General features: G+C 32.8%; 2 protein-coding genes across 2 annotated transcripts; both read right to left on the reverse strand.

The window, feature by feature from the left end:
* Positions 1-1,413: 1,413 nt before the first annotated feature.
* Positions 1,414-2,314, reverse strand: LOC103867097 (non-specific lipid-transfer protein D). Its single transcript, XM_009145131.3, has 2 exons — positions 1,898-2,314; positions 1,414-1,629 (listed from the first exon to the last, which is right to left on the reverse strand). The coding sequence occupies exons 1-2, from the start codon at positions 2,242-2,244 to the stop codon at positions 1,620-1,622; spliced, it is 357 nt and encodes a 118-aa protein (XP_009143379.1). The 5' UTR covers positions 2,245-2,314; the 3' UTR covers positions 1,414-1,619.
* A 3,824-nt stretch (positions 2,315-6,138) lies between these two features.
* LOC103867098 (protein DETOXIFICATION 53) lies at positions 6,139-13,225 on the reverse strand. Its single transcript, XM_033290898.1, has one exon. It carries the CDS (start codon positions 9,861-9,863, stop codon positions 8,412-8,414), a length of 1,452 nt encoding a protein of 483 aa, XP_033146789.1. The 5' UTR covers positions 9,864-13,225; the 3' UTR covers positions 6,139-8,411.
* Positions 13,226-17,694: the final 4,469 nt, after the last annotated feature.

Consider the following 17,694-nt stretch of genomic DNA (forward strand, 5'->3'; position numbering starts at 1 on the left):
CGAAATACGACAAAAACAACTATACAAATGACTTATGATGAACACATAACCGAATTCAAATTACCAACTCAACACATAAACCAACTCAAGGTCTCGTCTGTAATCCCTAAACTTTGAAATACATTTACTAAACCGAATTCACATTACAGTCACCTCATTACACCGAATTCAAATGACAAGGAAGCACTAATCATACAATTACACCGCGAAAGGAGAACAAATAAAGAAGACGTACCTGGTTTTGATGTGAACCGGAGGAGAAGCTATGAATCAGAGGAGAACCTATGAATCGGAGGAGAAGCTTTGTGTCGGAGGAGAAGCCGTTGAATCGGATGAGAAGCCTTTGAATCCGACGAGAAGTCTTTCAATCAGAGGAGAAGGCGTTGAATCGGAGGAGAAGGCTTCCAATCGGAGGAGAACACTTTGAATCGGAGGAGAAGCTTTCTATTGAGAGCGGAGGTGAAGTTTTTGATGTGAGAGCAGAGACACACCGCTGCTCACCTAGTCGCCGTCGATAACGAGAGAGAAAGGGGAGACGAGAAGAATGAAGTCGAGACCGATCTGGAACTTTCCTCTACCCTCTTCGGTCTTCCTATCCCCTCTCGCCACGTATGTCCAGGGACGCGTTAACAAAACTTCTAATTTTGTTAACGTCCCTCTTTTAATTGGGTTTATTTGATTTAATTTTGAGCCCAATATTAACAAGATACGTGAGAAGATACAGCGATGCTGATGGCCTTAGTTTATGTGTTTTAGAGCTGGAAGCCCATGATTTCTCAGCTTTACCTCGAGGTCGGGCCTGACGACTTCTAGCCCCTTGTGCATATACTGAAAGTTTAATTGCAATTTTTATTTCTAAAAATTTGATTCACTCTTCTATAACAGAAAAGGCAATCAAAGTTGTGTCTAGACTTTTGGGAACCGTATGCAAGTATAAATACTTCTGACATTTTCTTTAATAAGAAAATATCACAAGTAAATTATAAAACTAAATTAAGTGAAAAGATAAATAACCTATCAATGATGAAAACATAGCCAAAATTTAAATAACAATATTATTTCTTAATGTTCATTCTATTTAATTGTCCAAATCATCATCTCATAAGTGATCAGTGTAAAGGCCAAATCGAATTAATAAATAGACCTCGAATATTTGTCACGGTTTTCCAAGGGTTGTCACGGTTCCTTGAAACAGTCCACCATTTTCTCGATTATCATAAGTCTAAACAAATAATTGAACAGTACCAACTACCAAGCGTGGGGAATGTCTTGTTACTTCATTTTCTGTAAAATTAAAATGCTCCGTTACTTCCCAACTGTATTGCAAATTAAATATAATTTCCTTTTTGTTTATGTTTGATAATTTTTGTTCATAATTATGGAACTAAACTAACCTTCGGTAAGAATATAGTAGAATAAAACGTAAATCTTAGATCTGAAATTCATATAACGTTGATTGTGAACATAGTACAGACGACCAAAGTAATAGGAACGTCACAACATAAAAGACAGGAAACTGAAAAACTCTAAAAACAACAACCATGGAACATCTTATTTTAGTATTCGCTCATCCAATACATAATACTTGAACGTCTGCATTAGCTTCATCCGACCGCCGCTCATTTCACACTGTAACCACATACAAATAAACATAACACCGTTATAATAAAATACTCAAATCCCCATTATAATTTTTTTTAGTATATACTTGTTGCACCGGTATTATCCATCGGGATATGGTTAAACAGAACTTCAAATCGTTAATACAGTCTTTACTAAAACACTAAACTGTTAATATAAAAACTTAAGTTTTCATTTAACAAAAATAATCTTCATATTATCTACTTCTTGTTTAAAAAAACCACAGAGAGAGAAAGAGACAGATTAACATATATACCTGTTGCAGTTGGTGGTTTTGCTGATCTTGTAAGGAATGTTGACTCCACATGCCTTAGGAAGTCCAGCTGCACGGGCAGCGTTGAGAGTAGGGAAGGCGTTAGCGGCTCCTACAAGGCAACGGCAAGCTTGCTGACGGTCTGGGGTTGTACGGGCCAGGTTGTTTAGACTAGTAACGCCGCTGCAGCACGCTCTGGGAAGGGCCGGCGCACCCTGGGCCAGGTAGCCAATGCACGGTGCCACGTAGCCGCTAACGGTGCCACAGCTCAGAGCCGCGTTCGATGTGATTGGACCGGCCACGATCATGCAGGCCAAGACCAAGCATGCCAACTTCATTAGACCAGCCATATTTCTCTCTTAGATTTTTTTTGTTTGCAAAATGAGATGTGTGTGGAATGATGAGTGATGAAGAGAGCTGGGGAAGTGAGTGTTTATATAGACAAAGAGAGTTTATGTTATGAATGTGAATGCGATTTAGAGGAAAGGAGTAGTTGGTTGGTTGTTGGTTTCATTTAATGTAGAGGTTTCCTAGCTAATTATGTAGGACCTCATGCACGTCTGCTTCGTTTGACATCTTAATTATTTTTATCTGAAATTTCTACAACCTACGTTCTTGTTTTTGCTATTGCATCATGTCTTAGGACTTTTAATTTTAATAGATGCAGTACTGAAAAAACAAAACGGGAAATGCAGATATGGATGTGGAAATAGTTATTGTATATACAGCTATCATTAATTATCTATTTTAATCTCAACATCATGTTCAATCTCTTTTATATAATTAGAGTCATGCATGACGTACGTTGATTACCGGCAGTGCTCTCTCTCAGTTCAGTCTAAGACTACAAGATGTACGTGTTTGAGTACAAAAAAAATGTTTCACTCTCAATTTACAAAACAAGAAAGAACACATACGAGTTTCAAACTCTCATATTTATCATTGTCTTTCTCAAACAAACTCCAACTAAGTTGTAGGAACTGCCGATGTTATACTTTGAGAGCTATGGATTTAAAAGCAATTCGTGAATGATCAAATAAGTTGCTTAAAAATATGTCAAACACATACTTTAATAGCTTACTGTATATTTTCTGTGCGATTATAGTGTTACGATCTAAAAATTGAGGACGAATAAAGAGTTATCAAAGGCTGTTTTTAACGAGCGAAAATCCAAATCCGATGTTTATAATCATTAACATAACATGAATTAGAGGTTTTTGTTTTTATGATATGTCAAGATATATGATTAACTTAGTAAAAAAAGATATATGATTAACACAACGTGTGTCCAATACTCCAATATATGATAAATCTGGTTTTAATAAATAATAAATATCATTTTTATTGTGTTTCTTCTATCCATAAAACTTTCTCCGTAAGGATAACATACAAAGAGAAGATGTAGGTTTGTCCTGCCATCCCATACCATAGAATGTATGTGGATGGTTCGTCATTATGTGAAAAAACTGACTGATACACATAGCAAAATTGAATGCAACACATGGGTAGGATGGAGTCACTGTCGGTTGATTTGCTTTTCAAGGCCATGGTCACTGTGATCTCCCCTCTCCCCCAATAATACTATTTTCTAGTCTTAATCTGGCAAAACTAGGTGATTTACTTGTACAATTCACTAGACTTTTATCAGGTAGATTTTTCTATTAGAAAGATTTTATTAATATATAGTATGTCTTCTTTTTTTTTGTCACAGAAAATATATAGTATGTCTTTAGTTAATAAGACATGATTCGAACAACTCTATTAATTGACGATTACCTACTTTTTGTACTTCCTTGGACTCCCGACGGATCTTTTAAAATCCCAGAAATCTCAACACTTCCACTTTGGGTCACTTTGAAAAACATACCCGATTGCTGCTACTCTAGATTAGGAATTAGCCATGTGGCTTCAGGATTTGGAGAACCTATTCTAACGCACAAACCTCGCTTGGATCCTACAAGTATGGGAGAAGCAAAGGTGCTAGTTGAAATGGAACTAGATAAGGATTTTCCAAAACTTATTACCCTTGATGATAAGCAGGGAAGTATATTTCTGGTTAATGTTGATTACACATGGATTCCATCTATGTGTGAAAGATGTGGAAACTTGGGTCATAAAGCGAAGAGATATCTTCTAACTTCTAAACCTCTACACGATACAAACCTGATGTCAACCAAAGATGGCAGCAATGACGTGATTCCTATTGTGGACATTGATCCCATATTAAAGCAAAGAGAGAAGGATCCCTCAACCGAAGCTTTCTCTCAAAAGAATCCGTTGGCTAATGGCACATGCTTGACCTCTACTCCAACTTCTGAAGCGCCTTTGTCTCAGGTAACTCATGTTGTCTCTAGCACTGAAATAAATCCACACTTGCCATCATGTTCAGAGATTGTTCCCCCACCGCTTATTTTTTCTACTGATATCTCTATGGAATGCCAAGACACATCACCCGCAAGGTGCATAACTCACTCTCTTACTTCACAGCCTCAACAAGAGAATACCACAGCTTTGACAAATCTGTCCAACACTTTATTCCCATTAGTAGATTCTGAATCTGCTCCCACTTCAACAAACTTTATGGAGTCTTCTCCATCAAACATTATCAACAATATTGTCCAAAAACCTTTAGTTGTTGATCCTTTGACTACAACACCACAAGCTGGTGCATTTGAGAGTCCTTCTTGCTCACTGTGTTAGGAGTTGTGGATGAAGCTGAAATGGAGCAAATAAGTTCTTTCAGCTTGACAAGAAGTGAGAGAGAGACCAAACCTCCTATCAAATACCGAGATTTAGAATGGAAGACTGTGCATGGGAGAGGTAAACATGGCCACCGTGGTCGTGGTTCTTCTCGTTAGTTATTGACTTATTTCTTTTACAGTTTTTTTTTTTGGCTTTGCTAGTTCCGGCCTAGGTATTTTCTTAGGTATGAGCTTGTTCGTATCATGAATTGTGTTTTATGTAAGCTTTTTCCCACTATAAGACTATGTTTGTTTTAAACGTTTGTTTTAATTTAAATTGAAAGCCTTTTAAAAAAAAAAAAAAAAAAACTTGTAGCATTCTTAGTTTTATAATTATTTTTCTCTTAAAAAAAGTTAAAATAAATTTCATATTAAGGTGAAATTATATAATAACAGACAAGTTTCTAATGTATGATGGTAAGTTGGCTTATTGTTTTACTGGCTTTATAAAATATCAAATACGAGAATATAACTTTTCAAATACGAATGATATATTTTGTAATTTATTACTAATATCGACCCTCGTTCAATATACACCAATAAATTTAATACTTTAATTTTTCTTATCTACCATCGTACTGCAGAATAATGATTTTGTTCTGTCTAGCATTAATATATGATATTCACATTCAAATTTGAAAATTTATAGACTAATAAACCATTTTTCCTATTTTGTAAGAATGAAACTTTCCGTTTGGATATATTTAAACTAGTAGTTTGTAGTTTATCTTTAGTAGTACTATGTAATTTTAAACACACGAGTTAAAATATAGAGAAATTACCTAAAATATATTCAATAATAGTTGATTTCAAATTAGTTTATCAAATAACAAGTTCTGTAACATTCAATTTTAAAATAATTTTTACAACTCATGTTTTAATAACTGTAGATTTTTCATTTTAGTACAAATTGTCTCAAACTCATAGTTGAATACACTATATCTATTTATTTACTTAGTGTAATATTATTCTCTCTATTTTTTTACTTAGTGTAATATTGGTCAGACAATAATTTTAAATGTTCTCTGTGTAGCTATGGATAGCCAGATAGAATACGCCAAAGTAAGTTAATTTAGTTTCATTCATGTGTAATCATATTTACTTATGAAGATGATTTCTATTTACTGTATTAAATATGTCGGTGCCTAGAGGGCTACATAATTTATGCATTTTTACTTTGTTTGAAAACTTGAGAATAAGGCACCGAAAATGCCACATGTAAAAATAGTATATGTGGCCACAAGACGTGTGAGCTAACTGTATATGGGTCTGTGACTCTGTGTAAATACATATGACCCAAAAAAAGGTGTAGATCAACATATTTCATGAAACATCGTTATCAGTTTTAATTTACGTCGGGACGTCATGGGCCTAGAAATTCTGACAATTTATTAATGCTAACCGATATTGAGTTGAAAGTTTGTAAAACTCAACAATGATCTGAGAGCATGAGCATCAGTGAACCCCCTTTGGGGTTCACCTTCTTAATTTTTTATTATTAAAGTTTTTTTTTTTTCATTTTGATTTTTTTTAAAAAAAAAAAAAAAAAAATTGACCAATCGCGGGCCGCCACGTGTCGTGGGGCCCGCGCTACAGTGATGAACTTTAGAAGAGAGGGTATCATGCAGAAGAGGTGAGAAGGGGTGAGTTCATCACTTTTGCTTTTTTTAATATTTTTTTTCTCGTAAAACGTGTGAACCTCCCTCTTGAACCTCTAATGCTCTTGCTCTGACTTGACCCAAACAAAACGAAACGTATAAAATTAGGATTCAAATTAATATGAACTGAAAAGCATCATTCGGAAGAGCTATGCTTAAAAATTACATCAAAGAGTTAAATAGTGTATGTATTTATCTTTTCTAATTATGGAATACTTGTCCTATTTAATGATCATTTAAAAAAAAATTAAATAATTTAATTATATATTATATACTTCCTCCGTTCGTTTTTAGATGACATTTTATAGATTTTCACACAAATTTTGCCAAGTAACACAATACTTATTCTAACTTTTTTATATATTAATTAACTTTAGAACATTGTTATCACAGACCAACGTAAAACAATAAAATAAGTCATTTCGTGTTACTTTTTGCTTAGAATTTAGAGAACGACGAGTATATTGAAACAAAACAAATACTCTAAAACAAACAGAGGTAGTATTAATTTTGTATTGCTGAGAAATTCTATTGAAGTTGAGTTGGAAATGATTGATGTTGAAAAACAATCCTATGCAAAAAAAGTAGTCTAGTTTCAGCAATATATATCCCGCGTACATAAGAGAAAAAAAAACTATCCAAATATATACTATTTTTATGGGTAATCAACGGTCCAAATATATCACATGTATACGATTAAGCAGGGATGGTTTGGGGCGAATCAGGCTTATTGCATGCATAATTTAAAGGCATTTGGATGAATCACAAAACATTCAACTTACAATATACTTATGAGTCTGACTTACTTTACATAAAGAGGCAAATAATAATAAAACAACCATTCTACTAGTTTATGACATGTTAGCAAAACTAAACTCTTTTACCAAAATATTGGTTATAACAATTCGGATGCAAAACTAAACTCTTTTACCAAACCTAGCCTTAAGGGCCGTGTCTCCACCTCTGCAAGATTGGTGTAGTAATGTGGAGATTTTGGTTGAAGAAAACGTCTCCAGGCTGGTCTCTCTCCAACACTCAGCAGATCAAAGCTTTGAGGACTGGCTTTTGATTGTTAAAGTATGGGTGGTGATTTGCTTCGTGGATGTTCAGCCCTTCCTCTTCACCTCCGGTGGTCTTTCAACCCGCTTCATCTACGAGATCCGACGACATCGTGGGGTTGAGGCAAAGCTAAACCAGATCTGCCTTGCCGGTAGAGTCTACTGCTCCACCGTACTTGCTGCTCCCTGCTTCTCCACCGACATTCATGTTGACCTCCTCCCCACCGGTAATGATAATACCACCACCGCCTCTACCTCACTTCGACGCAGTATACTTGTATCCATCTCCATTATGTGTGCCCTGCAACAACGATTCTCCCTTGTGCTCTGGACTACAACGACGAGTCCCACCGGACGTGGAGAGTTTGATTTATCATCGCTCTCTAGTGAGTAATCTGAGAACGACTGGCGCGACATACCTCTCAGCAAAACCCTATATTGGAATTTTAAATCTAAATTCAGGCATTTCAGGCCTTCTGGTCACTGTTACAGAGTTTCTCAACTCTTAACGGCCATGTTTTCCGACTTATTTGAGATTCACATAGTCTCGTCGGAAAGTTCAGTCGGTGTTAGTACCGATTTCGCTGGTCTAATGGGCTGCTCAGCCACATCCAGCTCCTCAACAGGTAGTTTTGCCGTCCAAACCTATCTGTTAGGTCTCTTCAACGTCGATTCAAACTATTTCTTGCTCACTGCTGTGAGCATTGTTTCAAGGGTACAAGTGAAGTCTTTTCAGAGGTTTCTTTACTTTGAGCAAGTCTCCCTTTGTAACATATCTATCCTTTGTGTTATTGTTCTACATTTGTTGTTAGTCACACTCTCGAGTATACCTCCAGTTGTTATCTTCTTGATGTTGAACACTGTTCCAGTTGTAGTTCGTCTAAGCCGTAGGGCTTTTTAATTTTAATATAACCAGTTTGTGACAAAAAAAAAAAAAAACAATTCGGATGCAAATCTATCTTGGGTATTTGAGTTTGCTCAAACGGAAAAAAAAAATCCTAAATACTAATTTTAACAATCCGTTAAAACTATCGACTGAATTCTAGACAAGTTATTTGTGTTATTGTAATAAACCAATCTCCAGATCATTGCTACCAACATCATCACCATCTTCGACTTCAATATGGATGGTTTCTTCTTCCGAATGACTTCTGTCGGTGGCAGATGAGGTAAGTTCCTCCGCTCGCTTCACCTGGTGGGTCCAGTCCGTTCGAATCAACGTACAAAGCATCATAACCAAACATGTAATCTGCGCAGCCAAAAGTCCATACCATAGCCCACAAAACCCAACTTTAAACCCAAACGTGGTCGTGACTGCCACAGGCAAGCCCACGATGTAGAACGCGCAGAGGTTAACGCGTACTCCATCTTTAGGCCTCGCTGTGCCCGTCAACACCCCACAAGCGGCCGTCTGTGGCGAGTTCCCGATCTCGCAAAGCCCCAAGATAGGAAGTGCCGATGAAATCAACCCGAGAATCTCTGGTTCGTCCGTGAACATCTTCCCCCAAACCGACCTAAGCGCGGTCACAAAAGCAGCAGCTGATAAACCATACGCTACCGCGAGTATCAAACCGATGACGGTCGTACATTGAGCTCTCGTGGGTTGCCCTCCACCAAGAGCGTGCCCTACACGGGTCGCAATAGCGCTGCTTATAGCGAACGGAACCACGTAGAGTATCCCCGTTGTCTGAATCAATATCCCCATGGCCGACACATTTGCTTTAGGGTTCCCGAGAAGCCCACAAAGGAAAAGCATGATCTCATACCACCAATACTCCAAACAAACCGAGATGGCGCTTGGTGCGGCTAGAGAAAGCAGCGGCCACCAGCCGCGGAAAAGCGACCGCAAAGCTAGCCCTTGCCACGGTTTGATTAGAGAGTCCGAAAAAAACGTGTAAACGAGCAGTCCCACGTTGATGTTCATAGTGTTAAAAGCCATCGCGACCGCGACGCCTTTAACGCCTAAACGCATACGCATGACGAAGACGTAACTAAATAGAGGATGGAGAAGAATGGATACGATGGCAGATATCGTCAACGGTGACGTCAAGCCTTGCGTTCTTAGGAACGTTCGGAGCGGGTGGAGCATGGCTTGAGCCAGGAGCTCAGGGATGAAGAAGACCATGTAAGTTTTGGATACTTTCGTTATATCCGGGTCCTGGCCCAACATGAGGAAAATGGGCTCGACGTTGAGCCATGCAACGGCGATTGGTATAGAAACGACGATTAGGAGACATAACATTTTCTGAAACGTGTGGCTAAGTACGGTCCAGCGTTTGGCTCCAAAGGCTTGACCGCAGATTGGGTCCATACCAACGGAAAGACCTTTTAGTACGGAGACTCCTGTGATGTTACCAAAGCCCATGGCGAGTGCACCGCCAGCGAGCTCGACTTCTCCGAGGTGACTCAGGAACCACATTGAGATTATTGATCTCGAGAAGATGAGGAGTGACGTCATAACGATCGGGCATGCTATTTTTGTGAGCGACGCCACCTCCTCTCCCACCTGCATTGAAAATCATAAGTTGTGTTATTTTCGTTAGTTTTTTTTTCAATTAGTGACCACTTTTATTATTTTACTGTTCTAGGCTTATAGCAACACATTCAAGAAAATATTATACTGAATGAGGCGCGATATAAGTAAGTACATTGACAGTTAGACATAGAAAATAGGAATTTTGTTTGTGTATCTGTGTATAACGTTATGATATTTCATACACATTATATTTATACACACACTTTAGTACTTGTTATCTATACAAAGTTAAACAAGTGTTGAACAAAAAAGAATATACATATTTATTTTATAAATTAACAAAATGTATAGAAATAATATTTGAATAATTTTCTCTATTTAAAGTAAATAATATAAGTTTTATAAAAATAGAGTCTTGAAGAACAATTTGCTGTGATAAAACAGAAAAATATTGCATATAATACGAAATAATATTTATTATTAAAAATTAAGAGCAATTTGGAAGCACGAGGAAGATGGCCGCATCACATGGCCACTGGGACTGGAATGAGAAAGTTAAAAAAGAAGAGAAAAGGTTTAAATTCTATAACTTTTAGAACTGAATAATCAAACTCACAGGTGACAGAAAAGCGAATGACTAACTGTACCAACATTCTAGGATCTCTTAAAATGAAAATCATCATGCATGGGTTCTATAAAGCCTACATTAGCATCTTTCATTTCATGAACTTCACTAGACATACCAATACTGTAGCATAAAATCGTCTTGGGAAAGTATATGTAACGAACAGGACTGAGTTTTTTAAATAAAAAGGATAAAGGATTTCAAGAAACTAAATAAAAGAAAGTAACTAGATTATTTTATAATGGAACTAATATAAGATAAATAAAGTACTTTGTACTAACTAAAGGAACTAATACAAAAACATTTGAGATATGGAAAACTTTCCTTAAGTACAACTCCAAAAAAAAAAACATTATCTCAGTCGATGACCCTGCGGATACATATCATGCTAGTGACACTTTATGCATACATATGAATATCAATATACACACAATCAAACATCAGATATACATAGACAATAATTACATATAATGTATTTGTTAATTAAGGAAAATATCGAGTTTCCTTCAAACTGATTGTTCTAAACGAGATGCAATAATTTCCATACAAATGCTACTCCCTCCGTTCCTAAAAAATGTATGTTCTGGAAAAAAAATTTGTTTTAAAAAGATACATTTTTTACTTTTTCAATGTATGATTTTATGAAAAATTGTAAGTTTCAAAAAAATTAATAGTGTTTATTGAAATTCTATTAGCTTAAAGTTATGGAAAATTGTTATTTACAAAAAACAATGCATATTTAACGAATTTTCTTAATATATGTGAAAAATCTAGAATATGCATCTTTTAAAAACAGAGGGAGTAGTATAAAACAATCAAAAGCAGCATTCAATCCAGTCTAATATCAAGTTCCAAGAATTCCATATTATTTACACCCCCAAAATACTGTAAAAGTGACTGAAAATAATATAATCCACCAAAATCAACTAGTTGGGTTGTTAAACATCGGAACAGTATAATCTTGAATATATATGAATTTCCCATAATATGTGAATATGATCCTAAATAATGAAAACTATGTGCATAGCAAAAACACACGAGAACATATGAAATCAAATAATAATCTGAAAGAGGAAAAAGGAAAATGAAACAAACCTCATTGAAAGGGATGCGACGGAGACCAGCGGAGAATTTGGCTTTGCCGCTTGTTTTTTCCTTGACGGACGTTGAAACGTCGCATTCTACGTTTATAATCTCTCCAGATCCACTGCTATTCATGTTGGATCTGCACATGCTCATATATATAAATATTTCCGTATGAAATATATATATATATTATCACACTTCACTTAGTAACAAAAATAAATATTGGTAACTACGAAAAAAAGACTGCCATAGAAGCTCGGAACGAGTGTCTGTGTTTCTGTAGGTGTGTGTGAGTGAGTGTGATATAGAAGAATAATGTTGAAGTTCCCGCCTCTCGTATTTATGTACGCTTACATTAGTCCACCATCATTAATCTCTGTTATTTTACAATTTTACAGAGATTAATTATGCATAGGAGTATAGGGGTATTTTTCTTACTTTCTTGCTGGAACGGTGGAAACTGTTCCCTTTCGTGTAATTATGTAGACAAAATACTTCCACATAGTTATCTACTTATCTCAGACTTGACCAATTAACTAAAGTCTTTCTTTAAACTTTATTTTCCACTTTTAGAAAGGGTTGACACTTGTAGTAAAAGATCAAATATATTATGAGTTCACCTTGGGGTTTTCTGAGCATAAAATATTTCCCAACTCGTGTTTCTATAATTATATTCGTCTCTTCAAGATTAATGTTTGAATATTTCTTACTATATATGACTTCGTACAAATGCAATTGTATATAATTTACTTCCTAATCTAGTACTTAAGACTAAACTTTATTATATTTACATATATATATAAAACAAATAAATGCTTATAAATTTGAATTCCTTATTATATATTAGAACTAAAAATAAAATAATTAATATGAAATATTTGTATACTAAATATTATTATAAAATAAAGCATTATATTTGGGGTTCCCCACTCCAATGTATAGTGTAGATTAATTTCTTCCTTTAGTTATTTTTCTATTGAATTTGTGCTAGTAGTGAAACATCGAAGAGTAATGTTGGAACCAAAATTTGTCTTGTGTTCTGTGTGAAAATTTTGGTTTTAAATTGGAATAAAAAATAAACATCATTTATGTAAAACAAAAGTAAGTTAAAACGTTAACTGAAGTAAGAAATCAGCCGACTTGCTCAACTAAAAAAGATTATGACCATTGTGTTAGACATTTTCAGTTTGAGTGACCGCTGGTACGAAACTAATATTACATGTTGTGGTTTTGGCTCCGAGGAATTCGGCTCCAACTTCGTGATAATTCCAAAAAAAAAAAAAAGGAAATCAGCAGACTTTTATAAAAGAAAAAATGTATAAAACGTCACTATAATTAAAGAGCCATGTCCCATGACCGAGTCATACAAGCATTTTTTCTTCATTTGCCCTATAATTTAAAATAATTGGCCTGCTTTTTAATATAGAAGTTTTTTGGTAAATTACTTGTAAAATGGGAACTAGGTTCTCTGACAATAATATGTAGAAAGATGTCTGGAATTAAGTACTAACTAGATTTTGACCCGTGCAACCGCACGGGTGTTTGTTTTCACTTTTCTATACATAAATTATTGTTTTAGAACATAAGTGGTATGTTACAAAAAAAATAAATAAATAACATAAGTGGTATATATTTTTAATGTTAATCATATACATAAATATTTATATAACTATTTCAAATACAATAATTTTATAATTTACATGTTATAATTAATTAATTGTTTAAACCTTATGTATTTACCACTTATTATTATATATTTATCTTATTGTATTTGCATTTAGTTATTAAGCAAATAAATATATTCATGAGAAAATATATTTAAAAAATATTTTGTATTTAATTTATGCTAAATTCTAACCCGTATTTCAAAACTGGATTTCTTTTTACCAATATTTTTATGCTTATTCATTTTAGATAATTTATTATTGTATATATAAAAGTGTAAGATATGTTAATTTTTAGATATGTATTATACAGTTTGTTAATTTTCAGCCGTTCTATCATCATATTATATTTTAAATAAATAGTTTATATTTATGAAAATAAAATTTATAAATTTATCAATTGAATATAATTTTATCATATTTATTTTAGTATAATAATTATATTTTAACGTGATCATGACTATAATTTATTTATTTTTATTTCTAAACGATAACTTAAAATACATTAAGTTATTGTTTAAATATTACACAGATTTATTAAAATTTTCAAAATATAATATATAAATATATATTATATTTAAAATGAAAATATATTATGATTAAAGTAGTTGCAAAGATTTTATATTATTAACTTTAAAAATACATGTATTATATAGTTTGATAATGTTAACCCATCTTACCAACATATTAGATTTTATTTTTGAACATAAATATTTTATAATTACGAAAATAAAATATATAAATATGTAAATTTAATACAATTTTATTATATTTAGCTCAATATAATAATTTTAATTTAATATGATTGATTATGATTATATAATAACTAAAATGTTATAGATTTTTTTATTTTTCATTTTATATAATTAAATATATTAATGTATAATAATATTTAAACTAATTTCGAAATTAGTGAAAATATTTAAATATAATTTCGAAAATGAAGATCTTGTAAAAATCTTTTTAAACAGATTTGTTAGAATTTTAAAATAAATATATTTATATTTAAAATGAAAAGATATCAAAAGATACTATGATTAAAATATTTTAAAAATTATATTTATTATTAGTCTGAATTAAAATATAGTATGAATTTCTATGAATAGGTCCATTAGGTCTATTTTTAAAAAAATCATACATGAATCAAGGTTGTGACTTCTGTTTTAATATATAAGATAATCTAATATATTGGAGGTGATTGGTTGGGCTTTATCTCCATACTTTAGCTTTATTTATTTTTAAATCACTAAATTTTACCAATCATGCTTTAGCTTTACTTTTAAAAATTAAAATCTACATCAAGTTTTTATTTAATTTTACCAATCATGCTTTAGCTTTATTTTTAAAGCTACAGCAAAAAAAATAAAGCAAAACTTTTTATTATGCATTTTAGGCAAAAATGCTACATCATATTTTTATAGGCTGTAGAATCTGTAAAATGTAAAAAAAGATATCTATAATATCAAATAAATTATATAATCATAATAAAAACTTTTATAAATATTTTGAATTTGAATTTGAGTGTTTTTTTAATTATTAAGATATTTAAATAATATAAATATTATTTGCATATCACTTTTTAAATTACAAAAATTTTTGATAATTTATAAACAAAAATATTAATATAAATTATTTTAATTCATAAAATAATAATTTATATATACAACACATATTTCATATATTTTATTTTAAAATATCTACAGCCTATAACTTACAGCTACAACAAATTTAACTACAACAAAAGTCTCTGCAGAAAAAGTCTACAGCAACAACTTTACAACTACAACCAATTTATCTACAACTAAACATCTACAGTTAAATTTTTTAAGCCACAGTCGAACCAATCATCACCAATGTGTTTGGATCTAACAAGTACCCAATAATTTTGTTGATAATATGGTTTTATATAATTTAGTGAATTATTTGGAAGACATAGGATGTTTGATTTGGACAATCAAGAGAAAGACAACGAAGCAGTTATCCCCAATATTTTTATGAAAATTTTTGAACATATTTTTTTCAATTATCCCCTATATTATTTATCCCAAAAGGTAACTATCCCCTATATATATAACTAAAAAGCTCTAATGCCCTCAGATGAGAATGCCATTCATGATAAAAGTGGAGAAGTAAAAAGGTTTAGGAACTCTAAGTATATTATCTTTAGGGAAACCTCGTTAAAATTGAATTGAATTGTTATTATCTGTGGCTGCACCTATTTTTTTCAATGAATGGATAAAAATTCGCAGCAATTGCAAGAACTAGTTACCCAGAATATTGAAGACTTTTTTGGTTATCTGATTGATTATAAAAATATTAGCTACTTCACCAACTTTCCCAAGTGATTAAAAAAATATTAGCTACTTTACATGTTTGAAGTTTATTTTTCCTTTTCTCCCAACTATAAATAGTGAAAAAACCTTGCCTGATTCTATGCATAGGTAAATGAGAAGATGTGATTGATATACATGGTAAATCTGATGATTGTTGAGCTTGAGGCTTTAATGCAGCTAATGTACTTGTTGGCATTTTGGAGTGCCTCACGGCTAACAAGAGTTCGACTGATTGCATTGGATATTTCGTAATTTCACCATTCGAAAACATTTGATGAGTTTGTCTCTCGGTAAAACTGATTTTCATTAGGGACTTGGAGCCTTTTAGCTTAATTATTGCTTTACATATCAAACAAGACCAACAAGAACAAGAGTTAGAAAACTGATCATGTTAAATAGAAGTTTGGCTAAATCACGAGAATTGGTTTTTTTTTTTTGTGAACTTTATCACGAGAATTAGTTGTTAGAATATTAGATGTATAGATTCTCCCATAATCCATAAAAACAATAATCACACACACACACACACACACACATATATATATATATATATATATATATATATATTATCATCAGATAGTATCTTACATTTTCCATCAGATTCCATTTTAGCTCCAACTATGACGGTCAACTGATTTATCTACGTAGAACTCTTACCATTTTTGCTGTCCAAATCTATTTTATGACTTTAGACTAATTCTCTTCACATCCCCCTATTATTAGGTTTAATTATTGCCTCTTATGATAAATTATTCATTCTAATGCGAGATAGCTGTTAATTTGTGGGAATAATGGCTAATTACTAATACTATAATCAATTTTTTTTTTTATAAATTGTAAACTCTATAACCTTTTTCTTTAGAAAACTCAATCTAATGGCTAACTATTAACACAAAAAATGTCCAACTAAACATCTCTGGCCTCTCTCTCTAGGCTAGTGTTTTTGCATATTTTAGTAGGCATGATACAAAAATTATATTTTTTTTCTTTTTCTGATATATCCATTGGCTGATACGGTCAGTCTCGAGGGAACACATTTAGTGCTGTAAAATGATCTGGTTATCACATTGTATGATTCCAGTTTAGAATATCTTCTTATTAATATCAAAAGATTAATTGATCGTCTTACATCTTACCATGTTAATTACTTGGACCGAAACCTAATCATATACTGGTCAAATAGTGATAATTTAGTTCTAATAAAATTTAAAATCATGACTAATGTTGATACACATTAAGCCCTCAAAATTACTATTAGGCTACCACAACTTTTAGTTTAAAAAAATCATGTTCTTTACTAGAAAATATCCAACCTCACGTTGTGTACTGAGCTATTTTGTCCATGCGTTTTTAATAGTTAATGGTTTTCTTTTCCTTGTTAATTGAGCGTCATTCCTTATTCATGTTATTTAGTTCAATGGTGTATTTTAATTTTTTTTCATTTCCCAAGTTATTTTGTATGACATTTCCTACTTCCACGGGTTGCGCAAGGATATGGAGATAAGGTTTCATGTAGGTTTTGACAAGGGTACATTAGTTTTTTTCGGTAAAATGTTAAATTTACGTTAGTTTTTCTTTGCATATATGCATACGCGTTTAAAAATAAGAGACAATTAGCTCAATATACCTAATATGAGCCAAAATTAAGAAACTACCCTAATACAGGTAAACTAACATTTACTGTAACAAAATTAACACTACTGGACTATTTTATCCTTTTGACAGATCACGTGACTACCTGTGAATAAGAAAGAGAAAGCATTAATCACCATCTTCATCATTTATCTTCTTCTTCTCCACCAATATCAATCTCTTCTCTTATTCTTCAACAACGGTGACAATTTCTTCTCAAATCCACATCTCTCAATTTATTTTATGAATCCTCCAACCACAGCCAATTTTGTTATTGTCGCAGTCATACACAGCTCCTTGTCATCGTTTCGTCCTGACGACTGTCACAATAGTTCAATCGACAATGGTGTTCTATCTATTCCAATGAATAATTGACTCAAAAAATACATGCCTCCCAAAAATCTCTCAGAGTTATGGAACATTAATACAAAATCACAAAAAAAAAATCTCCAATTAGGTTTCCCAAACTGAATATCAATGGAAGAGTTAGTGATTGTTGCATCATTTTAGCGAATGGGTAATCTGCA

This window comes from Brassica rapa, chromosome A05 (genome assembly GCF_000309985.2).
Source record: "Brassica rapa cultivar Chiifu-401-42 chromosome A05, CAAS_Brap_v3.01, whole genome shotgun sequence".
Classification (NCBI taxonomy): domain Eukaryota; kingdom Viridiplantae; phylum Streptophyta; class Magnoliopsida; order Brassicales; family Brassicaceae; genus Brassica; species Brassica rapa.

Excerpts from the sequence above, each read along its gene's own strand:
- LOC103867098 (XM_033290898.1), bottom strand. The coding sequence starts at position 9,863 with ATGCAGGTGGGAGAGGAGGTGGCGTCGCTCACAAAAATAGCATGCCCG.
- LOC103867097 (XM_009145131.3), bottom strand. The coding sequence starts at position 2,244 with ATGGCTGGTCTAATGAAGTTGGCATGCTTGGTCTTGGCCTGCATGATC.